Source organism: Pseudophryne corroboree, chromosome 5, assembly GCF_028390025.1.
Source record: "Pseudophryne corroboree isolate aPseCor3 chromosome 5, aPseCor3.hap2, whole genome shotgun sequence".
Classification (NCBI taxonomy): Eukaryota; Metazoa; Chordata; class Amphibia; order Anura; family Myobatrachidae; genus Pseudophryne; species Pseudophryne corroboree.
The window spans coordinates 15,473,170-15,495,012 of NC_086448.1; the positions used below are offsets into that span (position 1 = coordinate 15,473,170).

Sequence of the window (21,843 nt, forward strand, 5' to 3'; positions counted from 1 at the left end):
TTACACACAGGAGAGAGCTCCCCACGTCTGTCAGTCAGTGTTACACACACAGGAGAGAGCTCCCCACGTCAGTCAGTCTGTGTTACACACACAGGAGAGGGCTCCCCACGTCTGTCAGTGTTACACACACAGGAGAGGGCTCCCCACGTCTGTCAGTCAGTGTTACACACACAGGAGAGGACTCCTCACTTTTGACAGTCAGTGTTACACACACAGTAGAGGGCTCCCCATGTTTGACATTCAGTGTTACACACACAGGAGAGGGCTCCCCATGTCTGTCAGTCAGTGTTACACACACAGGAGAGGGCACCCCACGTCTGTCAGTCAGTGTTACACACACAGGAGAGGGCTCCCCACGTCTGTCAGTCAGTGTTACACACACACAGGAGAGGGCACCCCACGTCTGTCAGTCAGTGTTACACACACAGGAGAGGGCACCCCACGTCTGTCAGTCAGTGTTACACACACAGGAGAGGGCTCCCCATGTCTGTCAGTCAGTGTTACACACACAGGAGAGAGCTCCCCACGTCTGTCAGTCTGTGTTACACACACAGGAGAGGACTCCCCACGTTTGACAGTCAGTGTTACACACACAGGAGAGGGCTCCCCACGTTTGACAGTCAGTGTTACACACACAGGAGAGGGCTCCCCACGTCTGTCAGTCAGTGTTATACACACAGGAGAGGACTCACCACGTCTGTCAGTCAGTGTTACACACACAGGAGAGGGCTCCCCATGTCTGTCAGTTAGTGCTACACACACACACACACACACACACACACACACACACACACACAGGAGAGGGCTCCCACGTCTGTCAGTCAGTGTTACACACACACAGGAGAGAGCTCCCCACGTCTGTCAGTCAGTGATACACACACACAGGAGAGAGCTCCCCACGTCTGTCAGTCAGTGTTATACACACAGGAGAGAGCTCCCCACGTCTGTCAGTCAGTGATACACACACAGGAGAGAGCTCCCCACGTCTGTCAGTCAGTGTTATACACACACAGGAGAGGGCTCCCCACGTCTGTCAGTCAGTGTTATACACACAGGAGAGGACTCACCACGTCTGTCAGTCAGTGTTACACACACAGGAGAGGGCACCCCACGTCTGTCAGTCAGTGTTACACACACAGGAGAGGGCTCCCCACGTCTGTCAGTCAGTGTTACACACACAGGAGAGGGCACCCCACGTCTGTCAGTCAGTGTTACACACACAGGAGAGGACTCCCCACGTCTGTCAGTCAGTGTTACACACACACAGGAGAGGGCTCCCCACGTCTGTCAGTCAGTGTTACACACACACAGGAGAGGGCTCCCCATGTCTGTCAGTCAGTGTTACACACACAGGAGAGGGCACCCCACGTCTGTCAGTCAGTGTTACACACACAGGAGAGGGCTCCCCACGTCTGTCAGTCAGTGTTACACACACACAGGAGAGGGCACCCCACGTCTGTCAGTCAGTGTTACACACACAGGAGAGGGCACCCCACGTCTGTCAGTCAGTGTTACACACACAGGAGAGGGCTCCCCATGTCTGTCAGTCAGTGTTACACACACAGGAGAGAGCTCCCCACGTCTGTCAGTCTGTGTTACACACACAGGAGAGGACTCCCCACGTTTGACAGTCAGTGTTACACACACAGGAGAGGGCTCCCCACGTTTGACAGTCAGTGTTACACACACAGGAGAGGGCTCCCCACGTCTGTCAGTCAGTGTTATACACACAGGAGAGGACTCACCACGTCTGTCAGTCAGTGTTACACACACAGGAGAGGGCTCCCCACGTCTGTCAGTCAGTGTTACACACACAGGAGAGAGCTCCCCACGTCTGTCAGTCAGTGATACACACACAGGAGAGAGCTCCCCACGTCTGTCAGTCAGTGTTATACACACACAGGAGAGGGCTCCCCACGTCTGTCAGTCAGTGTTATACACACAGGAGAGGACTCACCACGTCTGTCAGTCAGTGTTACACACACAGGAGAGGGCACCCCACGTCTGTCAGTCAGTGTTACACACACAGGAGAGGGCTCCCCACGTCTGTCAGTCAGTGTTACACACACAGGAGAGGGCACCCCACGTCTGTCAGTCAGTGTTACACACACAGGAGAGGACTCCCCACGTCTGTCAGTCAGTGTTACACACACACAGGAGAGGGCTCCCCACGTCTGTCAGTCAGTGTTACACACACACAGGAGAGGGCTCCCCATGTCTGTCAGTCAGTGTTACACACACAGGAGAGGGCACCCCACGTCTGTCAGTCAGTGTTACACACACAGGAGAGGGCTCCCCACGTCTGTCAGTCAGTGTTACACACACACAGGAGAGGGCACCCCACGTCTGTCAGTCAGTGTTACACACACAGGAGAGGGCACCCCACGTCTGTCAGTCAGTGTTACACACACAGGAGAGGGCTCCCCATGTCTGTCAGTCAGTGTTACACACACAGGAGAGAGCTCCCCACGTCTGTCAGTCTGTGTTACACACACAGGAGAGGACTCCCCACGTTTGACAGTCAGTGTTACACACACAGGAGAGGGCTCCCCACGTTTGACAGTCAGTGTTACACACACAGGAGAGGGCTCCCCACGTCTGTCAGTCAGTGTTATACACACAGGAGAGGACTCACCACGTCTGTCAGTCAGTGTTACACACACAGGAGAGGGCTCCCCATGTCTGACAGTCAGTGTTACACACACAGGAGAGGGCTCCCCACGTCTGTCAGTCAGTGTTACACACAGACACACAGGAGAGGGCTCCCCACGTCTGTCAGTCAGTGTTACACACACAGGAGAGGGCTCCCCACGTCTGTCAGTCAGTGATACACACACAGGAGAGGACTCACCACGTCTGTCAGTCAGTGTTACACACACAGGAGAGGGCTCCCCATGTCTGTCAGTCAGTGTTACACACACAGGAGAGGGCTCCCCACGTCTGTCAGTGTTACACACACAGGAGAGGGCTCCCCACGTCTGTCAGTCAGTGTTACACACATAGGAGAGGGCTCCCCACGTCTGTCAGTGTTACACACACAGGAGAGGGCTCCCCACGTCTGTCAGTCAGTGTTACACACATAGGAGAGGGCTCCCCACGTCTGTCAGTGTTACACACACAGGAGAGGGCTCCCCACGTCTGTCAGTCAGTGTTACACACATAGGAGAGGGCTCCCCACGTCTGTCAGTCAGTGTTACACACACACACACACACACACACACACACACACACACACACACACACACGAGAGGGCTCCCACGTCTGTCAGTGTTACACACACAGGAGAGGTCTCCCCACGTCTGTCAGTCAGTGTTACACACACAGGAGAGGGCGGGTTCACTACGGCTGGCCGGCGGTCGGGCTCCCGGTGACCAGCATCCCGGCGCCGGGAGCCCGACCGCCGGCTTACCGACAGCTTGGCGAGCGCAAATGAGCCCCTTGCGGGCTCGCTGCGCTCACCACGCTACGGGCACGGTGGCGCGCTACGCGCGCCACACTATTTTATTCTCCCTCTATGGGGGTCGTGGACCCCCACGAGGGAAAATAAGTGTCGGTATGCCGGCTGTCGGGCTCCCGGCGCTGGTATACTGAGCGCCGGGAGCCCGACCGCCGGCAAACAGAAGACCACCCGAGAGGGCTCCCCCTGTCTGTCAGTGTTACACACACAGGAGAGGGCTCCCACGTCTGTCAGTGTTACACACACAGGAGAGGACTCCCCACGTCTGTCAGTCAGTGTTACACACACACACACACACACACACACACACACACACACACACACACACACACAGGAGAGGGCTCCCACGTCTGTCAGTGTTACACACACAGGAGAGGACTCCCCACGTCTGTCAGTGTTACACACACAGGAGAGGGCTCCCACGTCTGTCAGTCAGTGTTACACAAACAGGAGAGGGTTCCCCACGTCTGTCAGTCAGTGTTACACACACAGGAGAGGGTTCCCCACGTCTGTCAGTCAGTGTTACACACACAGGAGAGGGTTCCCCACGTCTGTCAGTCAGTGTTGCACATACAGGAGAGGACTCCCCACGTCTGTCAGTCAGTGTTACACACACAGGAGAGGACTCCCCACGTCTGTCAGTCAGTGTTGCACACACAGGAGAGGACTTCCCACGTCTGTCAGTCAGTGTTACACACACAGGAGAGGGATCCCCACGTCTGTCAGTCAGTGTTACACACACACAGGAGAGGACTCACCCCGTCTGTCAGTCAGTGTTACACACACAGGAGAGGGCTCCCCCTGTCTGTCAGTGTTACACACACAGGAGAGGGCTCCCACGTCTGTCAGTGTTACACACACACAGGAGAGGACTCCCCACGTCTGTCAGTCAGTGTTACACACACACACACACACACACACACACACACACACACACACACACACACACACACACACACAGGAGAGGGCTCCCACGTCTGTCAGTGTTACACACACAGGAGAGGACTCCCCACGTCTGTCAGTGTTACACACACAGGAGAGGGCTCCCACGTCTGTCAGTCAGTGTTACACACATAGGAGAGGACTCCCCACGTCTGTCAGTCAGTGTTACACACACAGGAGAGGACTCCCCACGTCTGTCAGTCAGTGTTACACACACAGGAGAGGGTTCCCCACGTCTGTCAGTCAGTGTTACACACACAGGAGAGGGATCCCCACGTCTGTCAGTCAGTGTTACACACACAGGAGAGGACGCACCACGTCTGTCAGTCAGTGTTGCACACACAGGAGAGGACTCCCCATGTCTGTCAGTCAGTGTTACACACACAGGAGAGGGATCCCCACGTCTGTCAGTCAGTGTTACACACACACAGGAGAGGACTCACCCCGTCTGTCAGTCAGTGTTACACACACAGGAGAGGGATCCCTACGTCTGTCAGTCAGTGATACACACACAGGAGAGGGATCCCCACGTCTGTCAGTCAGTGATACACAGGAGAGGGTTCCCCACATCTGTCAGTCAGTGATACACACACAGGAGAGGGATCCCCACGTCTGTCAGTCAGTGTTACACACATAGGAGAGGGATCCCCACGTCTGTCAGTCAGTGATACACAGGAGAGGGCTCCCTACGTCTATCAGTCAGTGTTACACACACAGGAGAGGGCTCCCCACGTGTGTCAGTCAGTGTTACACACACAGGAGAGGGATCCCCACGTCTATCAGTCAGTGTTACACACACAGGAGAGGGCTCCCCACGTCTATCAGTCAGTGTTACACACACAGGAGAGGGATCCCCACGTCTGTCAGTCAGTTATACACACACAGGAGAGGGCTCCCCATATCTGTCAGTGTTACACACACAGGAGAGGGCTCCCCACGTGTGTCAGTCAGTGTTACACACACAGGAGAGGGCTCCCCACGTCTGTCAGTGTTGCACACACAGGAGAGGGATCCCCACGTCTGTCAGTCAGTGTCACACACACAGGAGAGGACTCCCCACGTCTGTCAGTCAGTGTTACACACACAGGAGAGGGCTCCCCACGTCTGTCAGTGTTACACACACAGGAGAGGACTCCCCACGTCTGTCAGTCAGTGTTACACACACAGGAGAGGGCTCCCCACGTCTGTTAGTCAGTGTTACACACACAGGAGAGGGCTCCCCACGTCTGTTAGTCAGTGTTACACACACAGGAGAGGGATCCCCACGTCTGTCAGTCAGTGTTACACACACAGGAGAGGGATCCCCACGTCTGTCAGTCAGTGTTACACACACAGGAGAGGGATCCCCACGTCTGTCAGTCAGTGTTACACACACAGGAGAGGGATCCCCACGTCTGTCAGTCAGTGTTACACACACAGGAGAGGACTCCCCACGTCTGTGTTACACACACACACACACACACACACACACACACACACACACACACGTGTTTATGTATCTACAAGTTACACTTTCAAAATATACACATCAAAAATAATGTATTTATGCCACATTCCTAGTCACACACATGATAAGCTGCTTCCACTGCACACCAGTCATATATGTGCCACGGTTACAGCAGGCATACATACTACTGCTGCACCCACAGGAGGACATCCCCTAGATTCCTCTAACAGCCTCTAGATGGCGGTGTACACTGCACAACATGCAGCCCTGGAAGGTGCTGTAATATAATTCCTCTGCAAAGAGGTTCCAGTAATAGCCGTCTTACAACAGAAAACATCTCCATACAGTATGTTCCGTGTAAAGAGCAGTAGCTACAACTACAAGATGAGGACCGGAATCCTTATTTAAGGACCTGTACCTCGCCTTATGGGAGCGGCTGCAAGGCTATATGATGCTAGATAACTGGCTGTATCTGTGCTGGACGTACAGCTCTCTGCAGGACTCTGCTTTATGCAGGACGTACAGCTCTCTGCAGGATTCTGCTTTATGCAGGACACTGCAGGCGCTGGACGTACAGCTCTCTGCAGGACTCTGCTTTATGCAGGACACTGCAGGCGCTGGACGTACAGCTCTCTGCAGGACTCTGCTTTATGCAGGACACTGCAGGCGCTGGACGTACAGCTCTCTGCAGGACTCTGCTTTATGCAGGACACTGCAGGCGCTGGACGTACAGCTCTCTGCAGGACTCTGCTTTATGCAGGACACTGCAGGCGCTGGACGTACAGCTCTCTGCAGGACTCTGCTTTATGCAGGACACTGCAGGCGCTGGACGTACAGCTCTCTGCAGGACTCTGCTTTATGCAGGACACTGCAGGCGCTGGACGTACAGCTCTCTGCAGGACTCTGCTTTATGCAGGACACTGCAGGCGCTGGACGTACAGCTCTCTGCAGGACTCTGCTTTATGCAGGACACTGCAGGCGCTGGACGTACAGCTCTCTGCAGGACTCTGCTTTATGCAGGACACTGCAGGCGCTGGACGTACAGCTCTCTGCAGGACTCTGCTTTATGCAGGACACTGCAGGCGCTGGACGTACAGCTCTCTGCAGGACTCTGCTTTATGCAGGACACTGCAGGCGCTGGACGTACAGCTCTCTGCAGGACTCTGCTTTATGCAGGACACTGCAGGCGCTGGACGTACAGCTCTCTGCAGGACTCTGCTTTATGCAGGACACTGCAGGCGCTGGACGTACAGCTCTCTGCAGGACTCTGCTTTATGCAGGACACTGCAGGCGCTGGACGTACAGCTCTCTGCAGGACTCTGCTTTATGCAGGACACTGCAGGCGCTGGACGTACAGCTCTCTGCAGGACTCTGCTTTATGCAGGACACTGCAGGCGCTGGACGTACAGCTCTCTGCAGGACTCTGCTTTATGCAGGACACTGCAGGCGCTGGACGTACAGCTCTCTGCAGGACTCTGCTTTATGCAGGACACTGCAGGCGCTGGACGTACAGCTCTCTGCAGGACTCTGCTTTATGCAGGACACTGCAGGCGCTGGACGTACAGCTCTCTGCAGGACTCTGCTTTATGCAGGACACTGCAGGCGCTGGACGTACAGCTCTCTGCAGGACTCTGCTTTATGCAGGACACTGCAGGCGCTGGACGTACAGCTCTCTGCAGGACTCTGCTTTATGCAGGACACTGCAGGCGCTGGACGTACAGCTCTCTGCAGGACTCTGCTTTATGCAGGACACTGCAGGCGCTGGACGTACAGCTCTCTGCAGGACTCTGCTTTATGCAGGACACTGCAGGCGCTGGACGTACAGCTCTCTGCAGGACTCTGCTTTATGCAGGACACTGCAGGCGCTGGACGTACAGCTCTCTGCAGGACTCTGCTTTATGCAGGACACTGCAGGCGCTGGACGTACAGCTCTCTGCAGGACTCTGCTTTATGCAGGACACTGCAGGCGCTGGACGTACAGCTCTCTGCAGGACTCTGCTTTATGCAGGACACTGCAGACGCTGGACGTACAGCTCTCTGCAGGACTCTGCTTTATGCAGGACGTACAGCTCTCTGCAGGACTCTGCTTTATGCAGGACGTACAGCTCTCTGCAGGACTCTGCTTTATGCAGGACGTACAGCTCTCTGCAGGACTCTGCTTTATGCAGGACGTACAGCTCTCTGCAGGACTCTGCTTTATGCAGGACGTACAGCTCTCTGCAGGACTCTGCTTTATGCAGGACGTACAGCTCTCTGCAGGACTCTGCTTTATGCAGGACGTACAGCTCTCTGCAGGACTCTGCTTTATGCAGGACGTACAGCTCTCTGCAGGACTCTGCTTTATGCAGGACGTACAGCTCTCTGCAGGACTCTGCTTTATGCAGGACACTGCAGGCGCTGGACGTACAGCTCTCTGCAGGACTCTGCTTTATGCAGGACACTGCAGACGCTGGACGTACAGCTCTCTGCAGGACTCTGCTTTATGCAGGACACTGCAGGCGCTGGACGTACAGCTCTCTGCAGGACTCTGCTTTATGCAGGACACTGCAGGCGCTGGACGTACAGCTCTCTGCAGGACTCTGCTTTATGCAGGACACTGCAGGCGCTGGACGTACAGCTCTCTGCAGGACTCTGCTTTATGCAGGACACTGCAGGCGCTGGACGTACAGCTCTCTGCAGGACTCTGCTTTATGCAGGACACTGCAGGCGCTGGACGTACAGCTCTCTGCAGGACTCTGCTTTATGCAGGACACTGCAGGCGCTGGACGTACAGGTCTCTGCAGGACTCTGCTTTATGCAGGACACTGCAGGTGCTGGACGTACAGCTCTCTGCAGGACTCTGCTTTATGCAGGACACTGCAGGCGCTGGACGTACAGCTCTCTGCAGGACTCTGCTTTATGCAGGACACTGCAGGCGCTGGACGTACAGCTCTCTGCAGGACTCTGCTTTATGCAGGACACTGCAGGCGCTGGACGTACAGGTCTCTGCAGGACTCTGCTTTATGCAGGACACTGCAGGTGCTGGACGTACAGCTCTCTGCAGGACTCTGCTTTATGCAGGACGTACAGCTCTCTGCAGGATTCTGCTTTATGCAGGACACTGCAGGCGCTGGACGTACAGCTCTCTGCAGGACTCTGCTTTATGCAGGACACTGCAGGCGCTGGACGTACAGCTCTCTGCAGGACTCTGCTTTATGCAGGACACTGCAGGCGCTGGACGTACAGCTCTCTGCAGGACTCTGCTTTATGCAGGACACTGCAGGCGCTGGACGTACAGCTCTCTGCAGGACTCTGCTTTATGCAGGACACTGCAGGCGCTGGACGTACAGCTCTCTGCAGGACTCTGCTTTATGCAGGACACTGCAGGCGCTGGACGTACAGCTCTCTGCAGGACTCTGCTTTATGCAGGACACTGCAGACGCTGGACGTACAGCTCTCTGCAGGACTCTGCTTTATGCAGGACACTGCAGGCGCTGGACGTACAGCTCTCTGCAGGACTCTGCTTTATGCAGGACACTGCAGGCGCTGGACGTACAGCTCTCTGCAGGATTCTGCTTTATGCAGGACACTGCAGGCGCTGGACGTACAGCTCTCTGCAGGACTCTGCTTTATGCAGGACACTGCAGACGCTGGACGTACAGCTCTCTGCAGGACTCTGCTTTATGCAGGACACTGCAGGCGCTGGACGTACAGCTCTCTGCAGGACTCTGCTTTATGCAGGACACTGCAGGCGCTGGACGTACAGCTCTCTGCAGGACTCTGCTTTATGCAGGACACTGCAGTGTGAGTAATCAGACACCCAGCAAACTTGGGATAAGACAGAAGTGATGCAATTAGAATTAGTAGTCACACGTTCCCATGCCTCATGATCTATTCTAGGCAGATACGCCCTACACGGGGTATTGCAGACAAAGAGAGATTGGCTATAGAACTGCAGAACATTACAGTCATGGGGCCCAAGACCTGAAGTGCCAGCCTGCCCCCTCTGGTGTAATGCGACAGGCACAGGCAGGAAATGATAAACCCTGCATCAGGCTCTGCAGACTGCGGGGAGGGGGGTGTAGTGGTGAATGAGTCACCCAGGACCACACCCTGCGGTCTGCAGAGCACGCCAGCTGCACAAGGTACATAGGATGCGCCAGAGTGACCAACTGAGCTGGCAGGACACATGCCTAGTCATGTGGGTACGATAAGCACGGCAGTCCTCACGTAACACTGAGATGAGAAGGCTTATTCAGAGGGTGGCACTGCTATCAGCACCAGAAGCTGGGAGATCAGACCAGAGCATGGAGGCCAGACCAGAGCATAGAGATCAGACCAGGCCAGAGCATGGAGACCAGAGCATGGATCAGACCAGACCAGAGCATGGAGATCAGAGCATGGAGACCAGACCAGAGCATAGAGATCAGACCAGACCAGAGCATGGAGACCAGACCAGAGCATGGAGACCAGAGCAGAGCATGGAGATCAGAGCAGAGCATAGAGAGCAGAGCATGGAGATCAGACCAGAGCATGGAGGCCAGCCCAGAGCATGGAGATCAGACCAGGCCAGAGCATGGAGACCAGAGCATGGATCAGACCAGACCAGAGCATGGAGATCAGAGCATGGAGACCAGACCAGAGCATAGAGATCAGACCAGACCAGAGCATGGAGACCAGACCAGAGCATGGAGACCAGAGCAGAGCATGGAGATCAGAGCAGAGCATAGAGAGCAGAGCATGGAGATCAGACCAGAGCATGGAGGCCAGCCCAGAGCATGGAGATCAGACCAGAGCATGGGGATCAGACCAGAGCATGGGGATCAGACCAGACCAGAGCATGAATCAGAACAGACCAGAGCATGGATCAGACCAGATCAGAGCATGGAGACCAGACCAGAGCATGGAGATCAGAGCAGAGCATGTAGACCAGACCAGAGCATGGAGACCAGACCAGAGCATGGAGATCAGACCAGAGCATGGAGATCAGAGCAGAGCATGGAGACCAGAGCAGAGCATGGAGAGCAGAGCAGAGCATGGAGAGCAGAGCAGAGCATGGAGAGCAGAGCAGAGCATGGATATCAGACAAGAGCATGGATATCAGACAAGAGCATGGAGACCAGAGCAGAGCATGGAGACCAGAGCAGAGCATGGAGACCAGAGCAGAGCATGGAGAGCAGAGCAGAGCACGGAGATCAGACCAGAGCATGGAGATCAGAGCAGAGCATGGAGATCAGAGCAGAGCATGTAGACCAGACCAGAGCATGGAGACCAGACCAGAGCATGGAGATCAGACCAGAGCATGGAGATCAGAGCAGAGCATGGAGACCAGAGCAGAGCATGGAGAGCAGAGCATGGAGAGCAGAGCAGAGCATGGAGAGCAGAGCAGAGCATGGATATCAGACAAGAGCATGGATATCAGACAAGAGCATGGATATCAGACAAGAGCATGGATATCAGACAAGAGCATGGAGAGCAGAGCATGGAGACCAGAGCAGAGCATGGAGAGCAGAGCAGAGCATGGAGAGCAGAGCACGGAGATCAGACCAGAGCATGGAGATCAGAGCAGAGCATGGAGATCAGAGCAGAGCATGGAGGCCAGAGCAGAGCATGGAGAGCAGAGCAGAGCATGGAGAGCAGAGCAGAGCATGGAGAGCAGAGCATGGAGACCAGAGCAGAGCATGGATATCAGACAAGAGCACGGAGATCAGACCAGAGCATGGAGACCAGAGCATGGAGATCAGAGCAGAGCATGGAGTTCAGAGCAGAGGATGGAGATCAGAGCAGAGCATGGAGATCAGAGCAGAGCATGGAGATCAGAGCAGAGCATGGAGATCAGAGCAGAGCATGGAGACCAGACCAGAGCATGGAGACCAGACCAGAGCATGGAGACCAGAGCAGAGCATGGAGGCCAGACCAGAGCAGAGCATGGAGGCCAGAGCAGAGCATGGAGGCCAGAGCAGAGCATGGAGGCCAGACCAGAGCATGGAGATCAGACCAGAGCATGGAGGCCAGACCAGAGCATGGAGATCAGAGCATGAAGGCCAGACCGAAGCATAGAGGCCAGACCGAAGCATGGAGACCAGAGAGATTGCGGCTCTGTCTTACCTGGAAGTGGAGTATAATGGTCCAGATCAAGCCCAGCGTCAGCTTGGGGTTTCCGTCTGCAATGTCATCATTCCGGATGTTCACCAGTTTTACCTGTAAGAGAGACAGAGAGCTGAATGCCACTGAAATCCCACAGGGAGAACTCAGCGTGCTGCCAGTGTCCCGTAGCCTTACCTGGCGGAGCTTCAGGAAATCCAAGGCGATCTGTACATTCTGCAGCTTGTGGAAGCGCATGCGGCCTTTCTCCCGGGGCTGGAACGCAACAGACGCAGGTTATAAATACAGCGTTTACATACTCTCCCCAAATCACATACCCCAGTAACATGGAGGTGTGGTGACGTAAATGGCTCAGGAGGCACTGGCTAGTACCAGAGACAGATTTACACGCAATATATGAGCCCAAGGGTGCATGTGGGCATTATACACCGGTGCAGCAGTATATACATGTAGGCATTATACACAGGTGCAGCAGTATATACATGTGGGTATTATACACCGGTGCAGCAGTATATACATGTAGGCATTATACACAGGTGCAGCAGTATATACATGTGGGCATTATACACAGGTGCAGCAGTATATACATGTGGGCATTATACACAGGTGCAGCAGTATATACATGTGGGTATTATACACAGGTGCAGCAGTATATACATGTGGGTATTATACACAGGTGCAGTGGTATATACATGTAGGCATTATACACAGATGCAGCAGTATATACATGTGGGCATTATACACAGGTGCAGCAGTATATACATGTGGGTATTATACACAGGTGCAGCAGTATATACATGTGGGCATTATACACAGGTGTTGGAGTATGTACATGCGGGTATTATACACAGGTGCAGCAGTATATATATATGTGGGCATTATACACCGGTGCAGCAGTATATACATGTGGGCATTATACACAGGTGCAGCAGTATATACATGTGGGCATTATACACAGGTGCAGCGGTATATACATGCGGGCATTATACACAGGTGCAGCAGTATATACATGCAGGCATTATACACAGGTGCAGCGGTATATACATGCGGGCATTATACACAGGTGCATCGGTATATACATGTGGGCATTATACACCGGTGCAGCAGTATATACATGTGGGCATTATACACAGGTGCAGCAGTATATACATGTGGGCATTATACACAGGTGCAGCAGTATATACATGTGGGCATTATACACAGGTGCAGCAGTATATACATGTGTGCATTATACACAGGTGCAGCGGTATATACATGCGGGCATTATACACAGGTGCAGCGGTATATACATGCGGGCATTATACACATGAGCAGCGGTATATACATGTGGGTGTTATACACAGGTGCAGCAGTATATACTGCTGGAAATTTGGTGAGTTTGGATCAGAGATGTGTGGAAAAGGTGACGGTTGGGGGGAGAGAGTGTACGGCCTCACCTGTCATAGACTTTTTACGTCAGAGTTTTCACTATAAATATTCTTTGTATTTTTCATAGACTTTATACAGTCAAAACTCTGGCGTACACGTTAGTATGACAGGACAGCCTGACCTCACCGCACGTCACCAGTACAAGCACACACTGTGAAATAAGGGACCACCGCTAACCTGGGGAGATCATGCCTGTGGCTATTGCTGCAGAGGACAGGGCCCACGGAGGCGTCCAGTCGCTGGCCACAAAGGCTGACACTCGGCTGAATGAATTCACTGAGGGATTTCTGAGCATTAGTACAATGACATGACGGGTCTGTGTGAGGGACTAGACTTCCATAGCGGTGTTCTGTAGTACGGTATATGTGTACACTCTGATTACATGCAGCAAGCCACCTAATCCCGGAGCACTGGGGCAGATAATGGCGGCCAGACCTGAGCTGTACAGACAATATGTCAGGACCTCTGCTTCCACCATAAAGGGACATTGAGGAAATCCCAGGGAAGTCCGCCCTGTGAGAGAGCCTTTCCTCAGGGACACACATTTTCAAAGACAATCTTAAAGGAGGAAATGCTCTTTCACACAGGGCCTGTCATCTGTGCGCAGGCCAGACGCTACCGGAGCCAAGCAGGAAACAGGCTTCCAACCTCACACCCGGCGTCTGCAGCGCCATCCCGCGGGCATCGGTCAGAGCAGGAGAACGCACTCATCTAACGTCTCACGTTGCTGTGTCACATAATGATCGCCTGACACTAAACAGGGCCAGCCCAGCGCTCCACAGATAAATTATATGAGACAGGGGTATTCCTGTAGCTAAACGCTCCATCCTAATCCTGTGACAGGAATAATCCAGCGTTATGTCACTAAGCACTACGGGGATCAGAAGCGACGGCCCGGCCTGCTCCTAGTCATATAGCCTGTCACCGAGACCTGTATTCTGGTCACATCTGTGACGCCAACACCCTACAGGTAATCGGAGTAGCCTTATTCTGACCAGTCTGCCTGTCCACCCACAGAGGGCGTCACTTGGGTGTACCCCTAGAGAGAGCGTCACGTTCCCCACTGTGATCCATCTGTACAGCCAGAGAGAGCGTCACGTTCCCCGCTGTGACCCATCTGTACACCCAGAGAGAGCGTCACGTTCCCCGCTGTGACCCGTCTGTAAACCCAGAGAGAGCGTCATGTTCCCCGCTGTGACCCATCTGTACACCCAGAGAGAGCGCCACGTTCCCCGCTGTGACCCATCTGTACACCCAGAGAGAGCGTCACGTTCCCCGCTGTGACCCGTCTGTACACCCAGAGAGAGCACCACGTTCCCCGCTGTGACCCGTCTGTACACCCAGAGAGAGCACCACGTTTCCCGCTGTGACCCGTCTGTACACCCAGAGAGAGCGTCACGTTCCCCGCTGTGACCCGTCTGTACACCCAGAGAGAGCGTCACGTTCCCCGCTGTGACCCGTCTGTACACCTAGAGAGAGCACCACGTTCCCCGCTGTGACCCGTCTGTACACCCAGAGAGAGCACCACGTTCCCCGCTGTGACCCTTCTGTACACCCAGAGAGAGCGTCACGTTCCCCGCTGTGACCCGTCTGTACACCCAGAGAGAGCACCACGTTCCCCGCTGTGACCCGTCTGTACACCCAGAGAGAGCACCACGTTCCCCGCTGTGACCCGTCTGTACACCCAGAGAGAGCGTCACGTTCCCCGCTGTGACCCGTCTGTACACCCAGAGAGAGCGTCACGTTCCCCGCTGTGACCCGTCTGTACACCCAGAGAGAGCGTCACGTTCCCCGCTGTGACCCGTCTGTACACCCAGAGAGAGCGTCACGTTCCCCGCTGTGACCCGTCTGTACACCTAGAGAGAGCGTCACGTTCCCCGCTGTGACCCGTCTGTACACCCAGAGAGAGCGTCACGTTCCCCGCTGTGACCCGTCTGTACACCCAGAGAGAGCGTCACGTTCCCCGCTGTGACCCGTCTGTACACCTAGAGAGAGCGTCACGTTCCCCGCTGTGACCCATCTGTACACCAGGGAGAGAGTGACGTTCCCCGCTGTGACCCGTCTGTACACCCAGAGAGAGCGTCACGTTCCCCGCTGTGACCCGTCTGTACACCCAGAGAGAGTGTCACGTTCCCCGCTGTGACCCGTCTGTACACCCAGAGAGAGCGTCACGTTCCCCGCTGTGACCCGTCTGTACACCCAGAGAGAGCGTCACGTTCCCCGCTGTGACCCGTCTGTACACCCAGAGAGAGCACCACGTTCCCCGCTGTGACCCATCTGTACACCCAGAGAGAGCACCACGTTCCCCACTGTGACCCAGCTGTACACCCAGAGAGAGCGTCACGTTCCCCGCTGTGACCCATCTGTACACCCAGAGAGAGTGTCACGTTCCCCGCTGTGACCCGTCTGTACACCTAGAGAGAGCACCACGTTCCCCGCTATGACCCGTCTGTACACCCAGAGAGAGCGTCACGTTCCCCGCTGTGACCCGTCTGTACACCCAGAGAGTGCACCACGTTCCCCGCTGTGACCCGTCTGTACACCCAGAGAGAGTGACGTTCCCCGCTGTGACCCGTCTGTACACCTAGAGAGAGCGTCACGTTCCCCGCTGTGACCCATCTGTACACCTAGAGAGAGCGTCACGTTCCCCGCTGTGACCCATCTGTACACCCAGAGAGAGCGTCACGTTCCCCGCTGTGACCCGTCTGTACACCTAGAGAGAGCACCACGTTCCCCGCTGTGACCCATCTGTACACCCAGAGAGAGCGTCACGTTCCCCACTGTGACCCATCTGTACACCCAGAGAGAGCGTCACGTTCCCTGCTGTGACCCGTCTGTACACCCAGAGAGAGCACCACGTTCCCCGCTATGACCCGTCTGTACACCCAGAGAGAGCGTCACGTTCCCCGCTGTGACCCGTCTGTACACCCAGAGAGAGCGTCACGTTCCCCGCTGTGACCCGTCTGTACACCCAGAGAGAGCGTCACGTTCCCCGCTGTGACCCATCTGTACACCCAGAGAGAGCGTCACGTTCCCTGCTGTGACCCGTCTGTACACCTAGAGAGAGCGTCATGTTCCCCGCTGTGACCCGTCTCTACACCCAGAGAGAGCGTCATGTTCCCCACTGTGACCCGTCTGTACACCCAGAGAGAGAGCATCACATTCCCCGCTGTGACCAGTCTGTACAGCCAGAGAGAGCGTCATGTTCCCCGCTGTGACCCGTCTGTACACCTAGAGAGAGCGTCATGTTCCCCGCTGTGACCCGTCTCTACACCCAGAGAGAGCGTCATGTTCCCCACTGTGACCCGTCTGTACACCCAGAGAGAGAGCATCACATTCCCCGCTGTGACCAGTCTGTACAGCCAGAGAGAGCGTCATGTTCCCCGCTGTGACCCGTCTGTACACCTAGAGAGAGCGTCATGTTCCCCGCTGTGACCCGTCTGTACACCCAGAGAGAGCGTCATGTTCCCCGCTGTGACCCGTCTGTACACCCAGAGAGAGCGTCACGTTCCCCGCTGTGACCCATCTGTACACCCAGAGAGAGCACCACGTTCCCCGCTGTGAATCCTGAGTAACTGCTCATGCTGGGAATTGGGGCGGATTAGAGCGTGCCTGTAAGTAGAGGTGTGTGACCCCTGCGGTAATGGACAGCACTACTCTCCTCATCACTGGTGGACTGGGCGGCTGGAAGGAGGAGGAGGAGGAATACACTATACTGACAGCGCGTCCCCTCGCGCGCTCGCCACATATCCGGCCCAGTGACTCGCTCCGCTCACCACCGCTTCTATTCCCACTCAGTTGGGGTGTGAACCCACCAACTGAGTGGAAAAGCGAGGGGTTGTTGGGATTCCGGCGTCTGTCTCCTGAACACCGGTATACTGGCTGCATCCCGGCACACTCACCTGGTCACCACAGCTAAGGGAGAGGCACATGCACCTGTAGCCAATCAGCAACATCCAATCACACATCCCACCAACCACATATTAGAACAGGTGTTAGCGAGCACTGGCTGGCTTCAGCATGATGTCACCCCTGACAGGACAGGGTATATATACACATTATAACTATGGAGGCTATCACATGGGTATCATATTACACATACCATGGCCATGAGCTATTAGATGTGCGACGGTGTAATAAATTAAGTAACCATGAAATATTATAGAGAGGTATGAAGTGATATAAAAAAGTCACATGACCATGAGATATTATATATAGGTATGTGGTGATATACTGTAACAAAGTCACGTGGCTATGAGATATTATGTGAGGGTATGTGGTGATATAACAAAGTCACGTGGCTATGAGATATTATGTGAGGGTATGTAGTCATATAATAAAGTCACGTGGCAGTGAGATATTATATATAGGTATGTAGCGATATAATAAAGGCACATGGCCATGAGATATTATGTGGAGGTATGTAGTGATATAATAAAGTCACGTGGCCATGAGATTTTATATGTAAAGGTATGTAGTGATATAATAAAGTCACGTGGCCATGAGATATTATGTGGGGGTATGTAGTCATATAATACAGTCACGTGGGCATGAGATATAATATATATAGGTTTGTACTGATATAATAAAGGCACGTGGCCATGAGATTTTATATATAAAGGTATGTAGTGATATAGTAAAGTCACGTGGCCATGAGATATTATATTATATGTATATATATATATATATATGTTTGTAGAGATATACTAAAGTCACGTGGCCATGAGATATTATATATATATATATATAGGTTTGTAGTGAGATAATAAAGGCCCGTGGCTGTGAGATATTATGTGGGGGTACGTAGTGATATAATAAAGGCCCGTGGCTGTGAGATATTATGTGGGGGTACGTAGTGATATAATAAAGGCCCGTGGCTGTGAGATATTATGTGGGGGCACGTAGTGATATAATAAAGGCCCGTGGCTGTGAGATATTATGTGGGGGTACGTAGTGATATAATAAAGGCACGTGGCTGTGAGATATTATGTGGGGGTATGTAGTGAGATAATAAAGGCACGTGGCTGTGAGATATTATGTGGGGGTATGTAGTGAGATAATAAAGGCCCGTGGCTGTGAGATATTATGTAGAGGTACGTAGTGATATAATAAAGGTCCGTGGCTGTGAGATATTATGTGGGGGTACGTAGTGAGATAATAAAGGCCCGTGGCTGTGAGATATTATGTGGGGGTACGTAGTGATATAATAAAGGCCCGTGGCTGTGAGATATTATGTGGGGGTACGTAGTGATATAATAAAGGCCCGTGGCTGTGAGATATTATGTGGGGGTATGTAGTGATATAATAAAGGCCCGTGGCTGTGAGATATTATGTGGGGGTACGTAGTGATATAATAAAGGCCCGTGGCTGTGAGATATTATATATATATATATATATATATATATATATAGGTTTGTAGTGAGATAATAAAGGCCCGTGGCTGTGAGATATTATGTGGGGGTACGTAGTGATATAATAAAGGTCCGTGGCTGTGAGATATTATGTGGGGGTATGTAGTGAGATAATAAAGGCCCGTGGCTGTGAGATATTATGTGGGGGTATGTAGTGATATAATAAAGGCCCGTGGCTGTGAGATATTATGTGGGGGTACGTAGTGATATAATAAAGGCCGTGGCTGTGAGATATTATGTGGGGGTATGTAGTGATATAATAAAGGCCGTGGCTGTGAGATATTATGTGGGGGTATGTAGTGAGATAATAAAGGCCCGTGGCTGTGAGATATTATGTGGGGGTATGTAGTGATATAATAAAGGCCCGTGGCTGTAAGATATTATGTGGGGGTATGTAGTGATATAATAAAGGCCCGTGGCTGTGAGATATTATGTGGGGGTATGTAGTGATATAATAAAGGCCCGTGGCTGTGAGATATTATGTGGGGGTATGTAGTGATATAATAAAGGCAGTGGCTGTGAGATATTATGTGGGGGTACGTAGTGATATAATAAAGGCTCGTGGCTGTGAGATATTATGTGGGGGTATGTAGTGATATAATAAAGGCAGTGGCTGTGAGATATTACGTGGGGGCACGTAGTGATATAATAAAGGCCCGTGGCTGTGAGATATTATGTGGGGGTATGTAGTGATATAATAAAGGCCCGTGGCTGTGAGATATTATGTGGGGGTATGTAGTGATATAATAAAGGCCCGTGGCTGTGAGATATTATGTGGGGGTATGTAGTGATATAATAAAGGCCCGTGGCTGTGAGATATTATGTGGGGGTATGTAGTGATATAATAAAGGCCCGTGGCTGTGAGATATTATGTGGGGGTATGTAGTGATATAATAAAGGCCCGTGGCTGTGAGATATTATGTGGGGGTATGTAGTGATATAATAAAGGCAGTGGCTGTGAGATATTATGTGGGGGTACGTAGTGATATAATAAAGGCTCGTGGCTGTGAGATATTATGTGGGGGTATGTAGTGATATAATAAAGGCAGTGGCTGTCAGATATTACGTGGGGGTACGTAGTGATATAATAAAGGCCCGTGGCTGTGAGATATGTGGGGGTATGTAGTGATATAATAAAGGCCTGTGGCTGTGAGATATTATGTGGGGGTACGTAGTGATATAATAAAGGCCCGTGGCTGTGAGATATTATGTGAGGGTACGTAGTGATATAATAAAGGCCCGTGGCTGTGAGATATGTGGGGGTGCGTAGTGATATAATAAAGGCCCGTGGCTGTGAGATATTATGTGGGGGTACGTAGTGATATAATAAAGGCCCGTGGCTGTGAGATATTATGTGAGGGTACGTAGTGATATAATAAAGGCCCGTGGCTGTGAGATATGTGGGGGTATGTAGTGATATAATAAAGGCCTGTGGCTGTGAGATATTATGTGGGGGTATGTAGTGATATAATAAAGGCCCGTGGCTGTGAGATATTATGTGGGGGTATGTAGTGATACAACAAAGGCCCGTGGCTGTGGGATATTATATATAGGTGGGTAGTGATATAATACAGTCATGTAGCCGTTCCTCTCAGCTTGGTATCTGGGCCCCTCTGGGGATGATCCGGGCCTGTGGTAGGTTAGCAATCAGTAATCTGTTCCAGGTCCCCAGTATAGAAATGTGTCCTGAGGAATCTCCCTTCTTTACTTTGGATACACCAGTTCTTGAGTGACATCAGGAGATGACATCATACCTGAGCTCAGCCAATGACAGAGCAGCATGCAACGGAAAAAACATGCGCGGTGCAAACACGGGGCCCTCTGGCACTCACCAGCCGCAAGTTCCTGATAACGTCCCGTTCCCTCGGCTACCCAGCAAGAGCAGTGCAAGATGGGGGTAAGGGCACAGGGCAAAGGTCAGGGCAGAGTCCGGCAAACAGGAGAAAATAAAGGGGAAAGAGAAAGGCCAGGTTTATCGGAGCAGAAGTGTTAATAGGTTAGAGATAGGATGCTGGTAATGGAGAGGGGGGTTATCTCGTGTTGTAATGCTCAGTACGGCTATATGCTGCTACAGTCAAGCACATCAGCTAAGCAGCGGGGTCCGCTAGATGGAATCACTACCAGACATTTCTTTATGCAGCAGAACACTGGAACCGTGGGTGTAAAGGCTCCGTCCACACACAGCGCTCAGCCTGAATTCCTGACTACACCGCGACATTTCCTGTTATTTTCCTTTTACTCCTGACGTGAATTGTGGATCATCCCAGCGGCCAACGTGCCTCCTCCTGTTATTAATCCCTGCGCACTAACGGTGGGAGATGTTCTGCAGAACCGAGGTCTACTCTGCGCCATATGGGCATACCTACAGCGCCGTATATTACCCATACATCCTCTGCCTCCCTCCATCAATAAAGGTCAGGTAGAAACCGCAGAACATGGAACCCACAGCGCTCCTGCCACGCGCACTTCTACAGGCGTACAGGTGCTAGTGGGAGAGACGCAGGGCAAAGGACGAGTACTAGTGGGAGAGACGCAGGGCAATGGACGGGTGCTAGGGGGAGAGACGCAGGGCAAAGGACGAGTACTAGTGGGAGAGACGCAGGGCAATGGACGGGTGCTAGAGGGAGAGACGCAGGGCAATGGACGGGTGCTAGTGGGAGAGACGCAGGGCAATGGACGGGTGCTAGTGGGAGAGACGCAGAGCAATGGACGGGTACTAGTGGGAGAGACGCAGGGCAACGGACGGGTACTAGTGGGAGAGACGCAGGGCAACGGACGGGTGCTAGTGGGAGAGACGCAGGGCAACGGACGGGTAGTAGCGGGAGAGACGCAGGGCAACGGACGGGTGCTAGGGGGAGAGACGCAGGGCAATGGACGGGTGCTAGCGGGAGAGACGCAGGGCAATGGACGGGTACTAGCGGGAGAGACGCAGGGCAATGGACGGGTACTAGCGGGAGAGACGCAGGGCAATGGACGGGTGCTAGCGGGAGAGACGCAGGGCAATGGACGGGTGCTAGCGGGAGAGACGCAGGGCAATGGACGGGTACTAGTGGGAGAGACGCAGGGCAAAGGAC

General features: G+C 53.2%; 1 protein-coding gene across 1 annotated transcript in view; it reads right to left on the reverse strand.

Moving 5' to 3' along the window:
- PLEC (plectin) overlaps positions 1–21,843 on the reverse strand; it is a 647,147-nt gene that overhangs the window by 466,243 nt on the left and 159,061 nt on the right. The window contains exons 4-5 of the mRNA XM_063924739.1: positions 12,108–12,185; positions 11,934–12,026 (exon numbers count right to left, since the gene is read on the reverse strand). Of these exons, the coding sequence (XP_063780809.1) occupies positions 11,934–12,026; positions 12,108–12,185 (171 nt within the window). The remainder of the gene's footprint in view (positions 1–11,933; positions 12,027–12,107; positions 12,186–21,843) is intronic.